Raw genomic sequence first — 13691 nt, forward strand, 5'->3', positions numbered from 1 at the left:
TTACAACATAAACCAACTGACTTAAACTCTTCCTAAACATGTTAGCTCATAAATTAGTAGCATCATAAGAAAGTCTGAAAATCTAAACACAACTCTATTCCATTTCTAAGAATAACAAAATCCACTTCCTCTCCTGCCATACTGAAATGTTACATTATTGGTGAAACTTTCTGTGTCACATGAGAAGCTGGACTTTTGATGCAAGACAGACCTATAATATTTCCTTCGATTGCACTTATTTTGTTCACTTGTCAATTCTGAAACCTACAGAGGAAAAGAACACACATAAAAAAATCTGAAATAGATCCAAAAGAGAGGAGAAAAAAATACTAAATAAAATGAACTGACAAAAAAGTGACATAATTTATGCTTAGGAGTTAAGGTTGCACCCATAAGCTTAATTAGGATAAGGGTATTAATTCTCTAAGACAACATGACCCTCTGTAGTCTACCACTCTGAATAAACACAATTGAAATGAAACCACAATAAAAAGAGGGAAATGAGAAAGGTTTTGCTACCTATGTTTCTAGATTCTTCTTGAGACACATAATATTTAAGAGCTCAAACTTAAGAAAGTCACACTGGGGTTTCCCTGGTGGCGCAGTGGTTAAGAATCCGCCTGCCAATGCAGGGGACATGGGTTCGAGCCCTGGTCTGGGAAGATTCCACATGCCACGGAGCAACTAAGCCCATGCACCACAACTAGTGAGCCTGCAATCTAGAGCCTGCGAGCCACAACTACTGAAGCCCGTGCACCTAGAGCCGTGCTCTGCAACAGAAGAAGCCACTGCAATGAGAAGCCCACGCACTGCAACAAGAGTAGCCCCCACTCGCTGCAACTAGAGAAAGCCTGCTTGCAGCAACGAAGACCCAACACAGCCAAAAATAAATAAATAAAATTTATTTAAAAAAAAAAAAAAGTCGCACTGTTACAAAGGACTTTAGAAAGCTAAAGTCTAAAAATGTTGTTTTTGACTTTAAGGACAAATGGAGAAAAGGATGAGTCAGAGTAAACTCACCAACACTATTAGAAAAATGATTTAATATATGTCTTACTACAAATGATGTGTATCAGTAACATCATTTTGATAGACAAAATTCCTCATCTTATCTGCAGTTTTACTATAGGGATGATCTCAAACATCAATTGGAAAAAATTATAATGCACAAAATGACGTAATACAGAATAGTCTCACTAATTAGAAATGTGGAAAATCTTATATACTCAAACATTAAGTCTGGCTTTCAGACTGTAGGAGTTACTCTGAGTCATATTTGAGAATTGATTCTCTTCTGAAATCTATAAAATAATCTATGTAATCTACAGTAGAGTGTGCTGCAAGGTTTATATTCTCCAGAAATGTCTAATTTAGTATATCTATAAACGTTTGTTACCCGAAATACTCATAAATGCATTATAGACGATAAATTGTTTGCTGTTCTTCCAGTTTCTTTTTTGTTCTACAGAAAAGCAAGATAGGACCAGATTTTAAAAATAAACATGCAAGTCTCATTCACAATATCCTTTAAACAATGTTTCATATTCCTATAAAATAGCTGAATGATAAACCACTGACAACCAAGAATGGATGAGGTGTACTAAAGAAGGTTGGGGGATTTAGTAATTGAGAAGACAGTATCTTACAGAAAATATCCAAAAGACAAGAAAGTAAGTTAAGAAATGAGAACTAGGCTTAGATTTAAAGTTTTATGGTAAGACAGAACAAGTGATGGATGGCACGGCTGAGCTATGGCCCAACACTAACTGGTCACCTTTTATTCAGCTCTAGTACCCTTTTGGTTCTAGCCCTTCACTGTAACCCCAGGTTCATCCCTTATTTCCTGGGTTAGTCATTCTGCAAATATTAAACACTTTAATGCCATATACTATAATTTGACAAACAGTAGATAACATCTAAACACCATTCTAATCTTTACTCCTTCCAATAGATATACCATGTTCTGTTGCTTTGTTAGTACCTAAAAATTTAGATGGGATTTCCAGAGCAAAGAAGGGGTACCATTTTTAAATAGGAAAAAAAAACTTCCCATATGGTCATCCTACATAAGTCAACATTTTTCCCTTCTCCTTGTGAGATACATCCGAAAAACCACAACAACCAAATTCCAAAAATTTAATTTTCATTAAAACTCAAAGTCAGAATCCACAGACTCCACAACATATGAAAGCACTACCAAAAGCAGCCAGATCAGGCAGAAGACAGACAGCTGGAAGCAGACCAGAGAAGTCAAAAGAACTCAATGTTAACAGACCTTAGAAAGTGTCAGGAAAACATATATTCTAAGGTTGAAATACACATCATGAAGTGCAAATCTATGTTCTTTGTTTGCAAAACCAAGTGTAGGAGCTGGAGCAAGAAGGATGGCAGAAATTCCTCAAACCTCATTCAGTACAGAGAAACAGAAAAGGAATGCTACATATAAAATCAGACACACAAGTTACACTTACAGGAAGAAGTTGTATAAATCAGCTAATAGGCTGTGAGATTATCCTGGCAACCTATGCTTCCCAAAAGGAGCTTTGTACAAAACAACTAACCCAAGAAAATCTAACTTGTTCAATATGATAGGAACTTACATCTAAACAAAAATACTTTAAGATAAACTGAGGAAGTGTAAAATTCTCAAAAAAACACCTTAGAGCAGATGCAGATGAAAACAGGGGCCAAAATTTTTGCCATAAATTTAAAAAAACTTAATGAAGCAACTGTGTCTATTTGGAAAACCAAAAAGCAAGAAGAGATGGCAAGACAAAAAGAAGACATAAAGAGTGGCAAAATCAAGAGTAAAAGTAGAGAAAAAAAATAAAACCAGATAGCTAAACACAAATTAGAAAAGTACACTGGTGAACAGATGTTGGAAAATAAAATAAATGAGAAAAGCTTAGTAAATTAAAAGAAAGAGGGAAGGGGAGAGGAGGGGAGAGGAGAGGAGAGAAGAAGGAAGAGAGAAAGAATTAAAAGGATTAGGAAGAAAATCACAAATATGCCAGACAAAGGACATTGAACAAATGAACAAATGAGTACTGGACAACACCCAGCCCCCCAAATAACAAAACAATTGTATGGAATTTAAAGATACAAATCAAGAAAACTGCACTAAAATAAAGGAAGACACAAATTTACAAGCTGAAAGAACACGCTGTATGTCAGAGAAGATTGATCCAAAATTCTCAACACGAAGTCACTGTAGAATTATCAGTCTTTCAAAATAAAGAATCCTCTGGACAGCCAGGCAAAAAGAGCAAATCATTTATAAAGGGCAAAATAATTCAAACTTATCCCAAATTCTTAACAACAACATTAGATATTGTAAAACAAAAGCTGTAACACCAACAAGATCCTCAAAGTGGGATCAAACTTTGTATCTGGCCAAACTGTGTTTCATGAATGGACTATAGTCAAACTGTTTTGAACATGAAGGAACTCAAAGAATACTGTTCTCAGGCCCTTCCTCAGGAATTATTATGGGATGAACTTTAGTCAAACAAGAGATAACCAAAGGAACCATAACAAAAAGACTGGTGATGAGCACTGAATATATTTACTGTGGAAAAGGATTAAAACAAATACGGAAATAAGGTTAAGAAAACTGAATGAAAATGTCATATGCCCTGACAATGGAAAAATGATACAACCAACAAATAAAAACTAAAAGGAGGTAAAAGGACAATAAATATGAGGTCAAGAGAGTTCATAGATTGCTTCACATATGGTAGCAGTACATCAAGGAATATAATTTAGAGCTACCAAATAAAGAAGTGCAGGTATGAGCATTTTCAATAGTACAAAGAAATAGTACACTCAGAAAGATAATATTGACTAAAATCAGTAGGAGAGGAGAAGGTAAGGATGGGGTTAAGAATAGGAAATTTAATGCCACTTTAATCAATTTTAATAGCAGAGAATAGCCAAAGGAATAGAAGACTACTGGAATTATATTAAAATTAAAAGGATAAAAAGGAAAACAAAAATACAACTTCCCTAAAAACCCAAATTACATACATGTAAAGCAACAACATAGTGAAAGAAAGAAACAGAGAGAGAGAGAGAGGAAGAAAAGAGTTAGCAAAAAATTGTGACAGAACCAAGATCAAATAAACCTATCACATCTATGAAAATAAGTAAATTTAACTCAACTACTGAAACAAAAAAGATTTTCATTATAGGATCACAACTTTCTGCTTAAAGCAAGAGGCATACTTAAAACAAAGCCACTCAAAGGGGTTGAAAATAAAAGGATAAACAAAATACACTAGGCAAATAGAAACCAGAAGAAAACAAGGGGTGAGCCTAAAAGTCATTAAACTTTAAAACAAAAAAGGACATTTTATAAAAATGCTAAAGGATGCATTCACAATACAGTTACAAAAGAGATTCATCTGTATCACAAACAATAGCAACAATCTTAAAACAGAATTGCAATAAAGCAAAAAAATATATTGGTGGTGAAAGATGTGGATTGAGATGTGCTATTTCTCAATCCATGACAGAGCAAGTAAACAAAAAAATAAGTTAAGTTATAGAAATCTAAATAATGTAATTAATAAGCTAGATCTGGTTGATAAATATCAAATTCCCTAAAAAGAAATAATGTACCTATCTTCAAGTTAAATATCCCATACACTTGTCAAAAGGGGAATAATAATAAGTATTTGGGAGAACTTGAGCTTTTTACCATTAAGTTTGAATACGAGTTATGCCAATTAACTGGCTATAAAACAATGAGGAAAATGTCTATCTCAAAGAATTTTCTAAGGATTAAATGAAATAATGTATTTAAAGCTTAGTAGTCTCACATGGTCTCAGGTAAGTATATTGTTGTTATTATTGTAGCATATTTGAATTATGTTTTAGGTATTCTTCATTGAAAGAAAACATTATTTCTGTGGTACAGTCATCTACTTATCTATAATAAAGGCAAAAAAATCATTTACAAATAATATAAAAATCTTATTTTTTTCAAAATAGAAATTATTGTAAATTATAATTTATGTATAAAATGCATCATCTAGAACATAAAGTCTCCATAATTTTACACTTCCCTGTCCGAAATCTGGTGACTATTCTCTAAGATTTCTTTATGATATAAAGGAATATAATAAGTTATTCATAATACATTCAACTTAGTTCAATAATATGTCTTAGAGCTATCTTCCCATATCATCATTCTAAAGATTCCATCCTTTTTAAAAATGCTGAATAGTGTTTTATTATATGAATATTATATGAAGTTGTGATTGTTTCTAATATGAGTAATCACAAACAATGCTATAATATGTTTTGGAAGTAAAGCTACATTTTGGAAAATGATTGCCAGTCGCACCAGGTACAGTATATATAATGTGCTACAGCTTGTACACAAAACAGAAAAGAAGAGCACTTGTGTTCACCTGTTTATGCAGAAAGAAGACCAGAGAGGATAGAAAACAAACTAATAAAAATTATTTTCTTTGAGAGTCATACTGGGAACCAGGTAAATAAGAGACAGGGATAAGAGTTTTTACTTGTATGCCTTTGTAAACTTTTCAATTTTGAATCATATGACTATTACCTATTCAAATAACTAAAGATAACTAAAGAATTTAACCCTTTCTTTTTTCCCTAGGTCCAAAATGCAAAACATGAAAAAACATCAGGTTATCTCATCAAAATATTACATAAATAGGAAAACTGAAAGCACTTGTACAGGTTAATTCTCATATAAGAACAAACCACAAAGTGCAATTATCAGGGAGTACTTGCGAGCTAGAAGTAGTCACAGACCAAATAGTTTTGTATTTAAATAAAGAGACTATATTTAAAATTAAAAAGTTCCTTTATTTTTTTCTACTTTTTTTGTAAAATACTGAATTTCAAAAAAGACTTGTCAATCCCTGAAACAGTGAGCAATCCCTGAAACTTTTCCTTAGATATTTCTTTACCATTGCATCCTTCTCCTTCCTTCTTTTCTCCATATGATCTACACTGCCTTTTTTCTTGTCTCTTTCCCCCTTCCTTGCATTTATACCGGGCACAGAAGAGGAATACAGGCTATCTTTCCATAGACACAGCAGGGTACTGTAACATCTACCAAAATATTTTAAGTGAAGTGTTACCTAAACCTCCTATTTCATTTGTACTTTGAAAATTTCTTAAAATCTAATTTCAGGAGCTTCTTATACCAATAATAAGCTCAAATTAATTTATAACAATTACACAAACTATATTCTGGACTAAGTTAAAACAATTATTTCATATAAAATCCTCTATCATTTGGAGCTTATGCCTGAGTGCTGAAATTAAAGTAAAACTAAGATTTTCATTGTGTAACATGACATGCACATGTTAGTATGAACAAAAAAGATAACTAAAGGAACTGTTAACTTATATGAAATATTAAACACATAATAAAATGCCTATTTTTAAGAAGTTTCAAGTATGCATAAGCTAGTAAATAAGATATTCTAAACAATGCATTATTTTCATTTAAAATTAGAATACAATTATAATGTATATACATTATAATGTATATGAACAATTTTTTTAATTTGATGATTCAGAAGAAATTTTAAAATCTTATATAAAGACAATCATTATGAATATAAACTTTTACCTAACATATGTAAATACCAATATGAGAATATTTCTTATCTAAATATCTGAACAAATCATTATTTACTGCAAATCAATCAATATTTTTAGGGATTTGCAAACCTTTTTAAAATTAAATTTTGAAAAAGTTTTACCTTCATGTGATTTTTCAAAGGATCCAAAAGATTGAAATGAATATTGCACTTTGGACAAGCTCTTGGAAAAGGTGTTCCATTTTTAGATTGATTTGATGAGATATTTGTACCTAAAATAAATTCAAAATATATATGATTCAAAATTCATCACTTTTTAACCTTCAATAACCATTATTGATAGTCTGTATTACAATTTCTATAATTCATATATAAATACTATAATTTCTTTTTTATATGCTACATTTCATATTTACCTTTTGACGGCATAGCCTGGGGAGATGTCGCTGAAAGAGATTTAACTGAAGAAAATACAGCTGAGGAATTTGTTCCAGAAACACCTTCACTGGGTTTAGACTTTTTTGGATTAACACTGTTTACTTCAGAAGTAGAAGGACGTTTTGATAAAAATGAACTTTCATTCATACCTATAATGATTTAAATAGTGAGAAAATATTTTTAAAGACTTTAGAACATTGCTTACAACTAAGTAAAAATACTTTGGAGTGAAATTAAATGTAATATAATTGAATTATCACATCATACAAATAACAATAAATAATGACAAAAATTGATGTGATCAAAAGTTAGGGGATATAAAGAAACTGTATAAATATCTATTACATACTATATATATTCAAATTATTCATAAAATACCTTTCTATGTAAGGCAATACTAAATATAATTTCAAATAAAGAAATATATAAACAGCTATTATGAAAGAAGGCAGAGCAAGCAAAAACACAAAAAAAATTAAAGCACAAAGAATATGCCAGGGTTCCCACAAATGAATTAACTTTAGATGCTTAAGTGCATGAGTTTGTTTTTAAAAAAAAAAAAACCCAAAAATTTAGAGAGACATTTTAGAAGCTTTTTATTTAATGACTTAAAATGTCTAATGAAAAGTTAGCTTTGTCCACCTAAGAAAGAGGTGGTCTACTGATGGCTTTAGGTTATATTACCCATTTATTCCTACATACAAAGTGGAAACTACTAATCTTGAACGATAAAACCTCATTCATTCATGTGAAAGGGTTCATAATAGAAAGAGTTAGTATTATACTATGGTTTTCAAATTATCTTCCCCAGAGCTTAATGGGCTCCTCTTAGGGAATACCCTGGGTGTGTTTGACAGAGAAACTCTGCTTTTATATTTTACTTATTAGACTTTTGCATAAAATTTTGTTTTTACAGGAATTTCATTCCTAAATGAAGTCTTAGTTTGAAAACTATAACCTTTTTGCTAAAGGATTTTAGCCTTATTCAGAGCCATAGCAAGGGAAAGTGGGATATTTAGGCTATAACTAGGCTGGGTAACAAGGATTTTAAAACTGCACATCATATTCTAATGCTCCCAACTGTACACTAAAAGTATAAGCAGTAAATACACTAGAAATATTCCAGGCTTTTAAACCAGACAGGATAAGTTCAAATCCAGGCTCTGTCACTGATAGCTATGTTTTCTTGGCTTATTTAATTAACTTCCCTGAGCCTCACTTTGTTCTTTTATAAAGTAAGAGTTATAATACCTTATTTTACACAGCGCTTTTTTTTTTAACATCTTTATTGGAGTATAATTGCTTTACAATGGTGTGTTTGTTTCTGTTTTACAACAAAATGAATCAGTTATATATATATATACACATATGTTCCCATATCTCCTCCCTCTTTTGTCTGCCTCCCTCCCACTCTCCCTATCCCTCCCACCCCTCCAGGCAGTTACAAAGCACCGAGCTGATCTCCCTGTGCTATGCGGCTGCTTCCCACTAGCTATCTACCTTACGTTTGGTAGTGTATATATGTCCATGCCTCTCTCTCGCTTTGTCACAGCTTACCCTACCCCCTCCCCATATCTTCAAGTCCATTCTCTAGTAGGTCTGTGTCTTTAACACCGCACTTTTAAGATCAAATAAGATACTGTATTTAAAACACCGAATACAATATTTGGTACAAAGAAGGCAATCAATAATAAATGAAAGCTATTATCATTACTAAAAAAATTTCATATCTTAACTTACTTTTAAAAGCAACCAACACAACATCTAGTACATAGAAAGCATTCAATAATAAAAAACAGCTATTATCTTTACTAATAAAATATTTTATATCTTAACTTACTTCAGAGGGGAAAAAATTATTGTAATAGATTCACCTGTCTGCTTTTTAATAAGGAGAAATATGCCCGGAAAATAAGAGTATTACAATAGTTGGCTCCTCTGTTTCATCCTTTGAGATAACATAAAAATGATTTTCTTTTTCTATCTTCAAAGCATGTGATTACTGACGGCTATACTATGGGAACGCGGGAAACATTCTGTGTAATCACAGTAGCATTCTTGTGAGATGCTGAGGTTAGCTGAAAAGCTAATGAGTGCTGGTATTTTGGATTAATATTCTGATTATATAACAGCCTAGACAGTACATCGGACTTTTATTATAAGTATTTTTTTAACATAAGAAATAAAATTACTCTGAATTTAAGAGTTTTAAATTCTGACCCTTTAACATCTCTATTGTCTTTGGCTTGTATTGTTTCCCACACTCAACACCTCTATCTTGGCCAGTAAAAATCCTATTCTCATTCAAGATCAAACTCAAACCCAGTTCTCTCCAAATATCCATGATCACTTGAACTTGATCAGTTAATGCTATTGAACATATTGCACCTGTTACCATTCATAACAAATATTTGTTGTAGAGTCCTTTAAAGCTTATAATGCATTTCACGTTTTATTTATCTTATTTGGGCTTCAGAAAGCCCTAAATGAAATAGAGCAAGAATTAAAATTATATCTACAAATGGCTGATTGAAGGTCTGGAGAATGAATGCATTAAATAAGAAAAATAAAATCTCTATTTTAATAGTATGAGAAAACTGAAATGTAAAGACATGCTAAAGGCTACAAAAATCTTAAGAATAGCAGTTCAAATCTACAGGCTAAAGTCTCTCTGCAGAAAAAAACTTAGAAGGAGAGCAGGAGTCACTGTTCTTAGCCCCAAGAAGTTTCAAGAACTCAGACTTTTTCTATAAATAAAGTTCATGTGTTTTGTAAAACCAGACTTAAGACAATTATTTTTTCTCCTTGTTTCTTTTGGTTCTTACCTATTTTACTAACTAGTTTTTTACAAATTTGTAGGTGATACCCGAAGAAGTGAATATCAACTAAATATTATCTAAGTGGAAAAACATTTTAGGTACTGATATTACTATTAAAAAAATCAGGAAGCATTTGGTAAAATTTCCACACTAATTTATTAGTGAAAAATCTAAAAATTCCCCCAAATCTCAATTTAGTCAAATATCTGAAATATATCAAAATTGCTAGTATACAAAGCATAACTGCCTGTACAAGGAATTTTCAATTAGATAAAATTCTTTCATAACACACTAATTTATTTTTGGTTAATGAAGAACCTTGTTAATAGTATATAATAAAAGTAACTTCTTCAATAGGGAAATTTCATTACTCCTTCAACAGGCATTTACTGAGTAATGACTACAGACAAATTTAGTGCAGCCACTTTATAACAGCACTCTGTAATCATATTTTATACCTAAATCGTTTATTGAATAGAAACACACTAACCTAATTGAGAATTTAACTATAACCATACACTTTTCCATACTAGTGGTCATAGAACATAATAAATATTCCTTTTAACAGAGTATTTAGGATATCAGAGGACTTCTCTAACTTATAGATATTATTTTAAGATTTTTCTCAAAAACAGAAATATAGATCAATGGAACAGGATAGAAAGCCCAGAACTAAACCCACGCACCTACTGTCAATTAATCTATGACAAAGGAGGCAAGAATATACAATGGAGAAAAGACAGACTCTTCAATAAGTGGTGCTGGGAAAACCGGACAGCTACATGGAAAAGAATGAAATTAGAACATTCTCTAACATCACACAGAAAAATAAGCTCAAAATGGATCAAAGACCTAAATGTAAGGCCAGACACTATAAAACTCTTAGAGGAAAACAGGAAGAACACTCTTTGACATAAATTGCAGCAATATCCTTTTTGATCCACCTCCTAGAGTAATGAAAATAAAAACCAAAACAATGGGACCTAATTAAATTTGAAACGTTCTGCACAGCAAAGGAAACCATAAACAAAATGAAAAGACAACCCACAGAATGGGAGAAAATATTTGCAAACTAAGCAACGAACAAGGGATTAATTGCCAAAATATACAAACAACTCATGCAGCTCTATGTCAAAAAAACCAAACAACCCAATCAAAAAATGGGCAGAAGATCTAAATAGATATTTCTCCAAAGAAGACATACAGATGGCTAAAAAGCACATGAAAAGATCCTCAACATCACTAATTATCAGAGAAATGCAAATCAAAACTACAATGAGGTATCACCCACACCAGTCAGAATGGCCATCATCAAAAAGTTTACAAACAATGAACGCTGGAGAGGGTGTGGAGAAAAGGGAAGACTCCTACACTGTTGATGGGAATGTAAATTGGTATAACCATTATGGAGAACAGTATGGAGGTTCCTTAAAAAAATAAAAAAAGAGTTACCATATGATCCAGCAATCCCACTCCTAGGCATATATCCGGAGAAAACCATACTTCGAAAAGATACATGCACCCCAATGTTCACTGCAGCTCTATTTACAATAGCCAAGACATGAAAGCAACCTCAATGTCCATCAACAGAGGAATGGATAAAGAAGATGTGGTACATATATACGATGGAATATTACTCAGCCATTAAAAGAATAAAATAATGCCATTTGCAGCAACATGGATGGACCTAGAGATTATCATACTAAGTGAAGTAAGTCAGACAAAAACAAATATCATATGATATCATTCATATGTGGAATCTAATTTTAAAAAATGATACAAATGAACTTATTTACAAAACAGAAACAGACTTACAGATATTGAAAACAAACTTATGGTTACCAAAAGGGAAACGTGGTGGGGAGGGATAAATCAGGATCTTGGGATGAACATACACACACTATTATATATCAGATAGATAACCAACAAGGACCTACTGTATAGCACAGGAAACTCTACTCAGTATTCTGTGATAACCTATATGAGAAAAGAATCTAAAAAAGAATGAATATATGTATATGTATAACATCACTTTGTTGTACACCTGAAACTACCACAACATTATAAATCAACTCTGCTCCAATAAAATTAAAATAACAAAATAAAAATAAAGATTTTTTCAGGCCATGTTTATGCCAAGTGCGAACAAGGTCAAAGTTGGTTAGCCTACTTAATTAACAGGAAGAAATAAAATATTCTATTAGTAAATAAGATTTCATTTAAAACTACCTAAAAAGGCATTCGAGAACTACTGGCGCCATTACACCTTACAATATGTGAAAAACTTAACTTGAAGGCATGGACTTCAAAACAGAAAGTCAATTCCATATGCATATTCATCAAGTTTCTTTTTCTAATTTTTTGAAAAAGTGCTGAAACCAACCTGCTATAGAAAGTGTTGGTCCTCCTTGGTAAAGTGGTAATCCTGTATCCTGGGTCAAGTCAAACAGTAACTCTGAAGAATTATTAGAAACAACTCGTGATGACTTCGTTACATAACCCTGTTAAAATATTTCAAAGGAAGAACATTACATATATTCAACATAATTATAATTATTTTGTTTCATAAGCTTTTATAAAGGTAAATTTAACTGTATGCCAATATTATAAGGATAACCTTCGATGACTCCATTACTAATAAGTTATAAAACACAAAGGCAATTATTACTATTATGCCAAAATTATCATCTACTAAAACTGAAAGCAAGCTATTACTTAGAGCTGGCTTGTTCCTGACTAGTCAATTAAAATGGGGGGAAAATTCTAGCCTGATTTTTTTTCAAGGTAAAAGAAACATACAAACCCATTTTAAATCAGTAAGACTGATACACCTCAGAGAGTCACTAAAAATGCAGGATTCCTATCAAAGAGCAAATAATAGAACTTACCAAAATCTTTGGGTAAAAGCAAGGAAAAAATATGTAAATATTCTGACATACATACAATTTTAGAAGTTTCTATACCTCTATAAACCCCACAGATAAAAATATCAGGGCAAACATACTGGGAATTAATCTGCAGTATGGTGCATCAGGGTTAAGGATGAACATATCACATGATATGAGTTTTGGGATCGTCTTTACTGGCAAAATTTATAAGCCAAGTCTAAGAAAGAAAACTAATGGGTCCCCCCTCTTCCCAGCACCCTACGGAAAGCCATGCTGGGCCAGGCAATCTCCCACCTCTTAGGGCAAATACAAAACTGCCAGGTCAGCAGGGTGAACAAACAAGAAAGCTAGGCACACAGGGTTTAGAATGGAAGCTGTTTATAGGACTGATCTGGGACACCTGCTCCATTCCTGAAGTGCTTGGAGCTCAAGGAAAGTTTCAGCCCTTCCATCAGGAGAAAGTGTGGTCCCAGTTAATAGGAAGATATCAAGAATGAAATGTATGAAATGAATCATAATATAGTCAAATATAAGATAGTATAAATTTATATGTTAGCACACACATATATTAATATAAATAATCATAAAATGTGGTCAATATAATTTAGGGATATATATGTATTCCAAAACTATTAAATATACTGATACACATACACAAAAATAGAATCCAATTCTATTTATAAAAGACCATCATTGTACAGAGTGAGCTCTCATTAGAGTGATTTTGGACCATTCTATGAGTCATAATATATAACAAGCAAAAGCTCTAAGATTTAACAAGACTTAAAGATCAAAAGGGAAAAAGTCACTTTAAGAGAAAAATTGGCAAAGGGCATAACCTGAGGCACTTCAAAAGCAAAAAACAAATGACCAATACATACAAAAAACTTTTTTCCCAACTTACTAGTCAAAGAAATGCAAGTAAAGACAATGGCAATTACATAACACAAAATAATTGC

At 32.1% G+C, this 13691-nt stretch overlaps 1 protein-coding gene across 2 annotated transcripts in view; it reads right to left on the minus strand.

Annotated features, from left to right (window-relative positions):
• The window catches only part of ZNF280D (zinc finger protein 280D), a 97434-nt gene that overhangs the window by 70704 nt on the left and 13039 nt on the right, over positions 1 to 13691 (minus strand). For both annotated transcript variants that reach the window (XM_065871181.1, XM_065871182.1), the window contains exons 5-7: positions 12228 to 12345; positions 7004 to 7174; positions 6750 to 6859 (exon numbers count right to left, since the gene is read on the minus strand). In XM_065871181.1, the coding sequence (XP_065727253.1) occupies positions 6750 to 6859; positions 7004 to 7174; positions 12228 to 12345 (399 nt within the window). The remainder of the gene's footprint in view (positions 1 to 6749; positions 6860 to 7003; positions 7175 to 12227; positions 12346 to 13691) is intronic.

The sequence above is a fragment of the Phocoena phocoena genome, chromosome 2 (genome assembly GCF_963924675.1).
Source record: "Phocoena phocoena chromosome 2, mPhoPho1.1, whole genome shotgun sequence".
In the NCBI taxonomy this organism is placed as follows: Eukaryota; Metazoa; Chordata; class Mammalia; order Artiodactyla; family Phocoenidae; genus Phocoena; species Phocoena phocoena.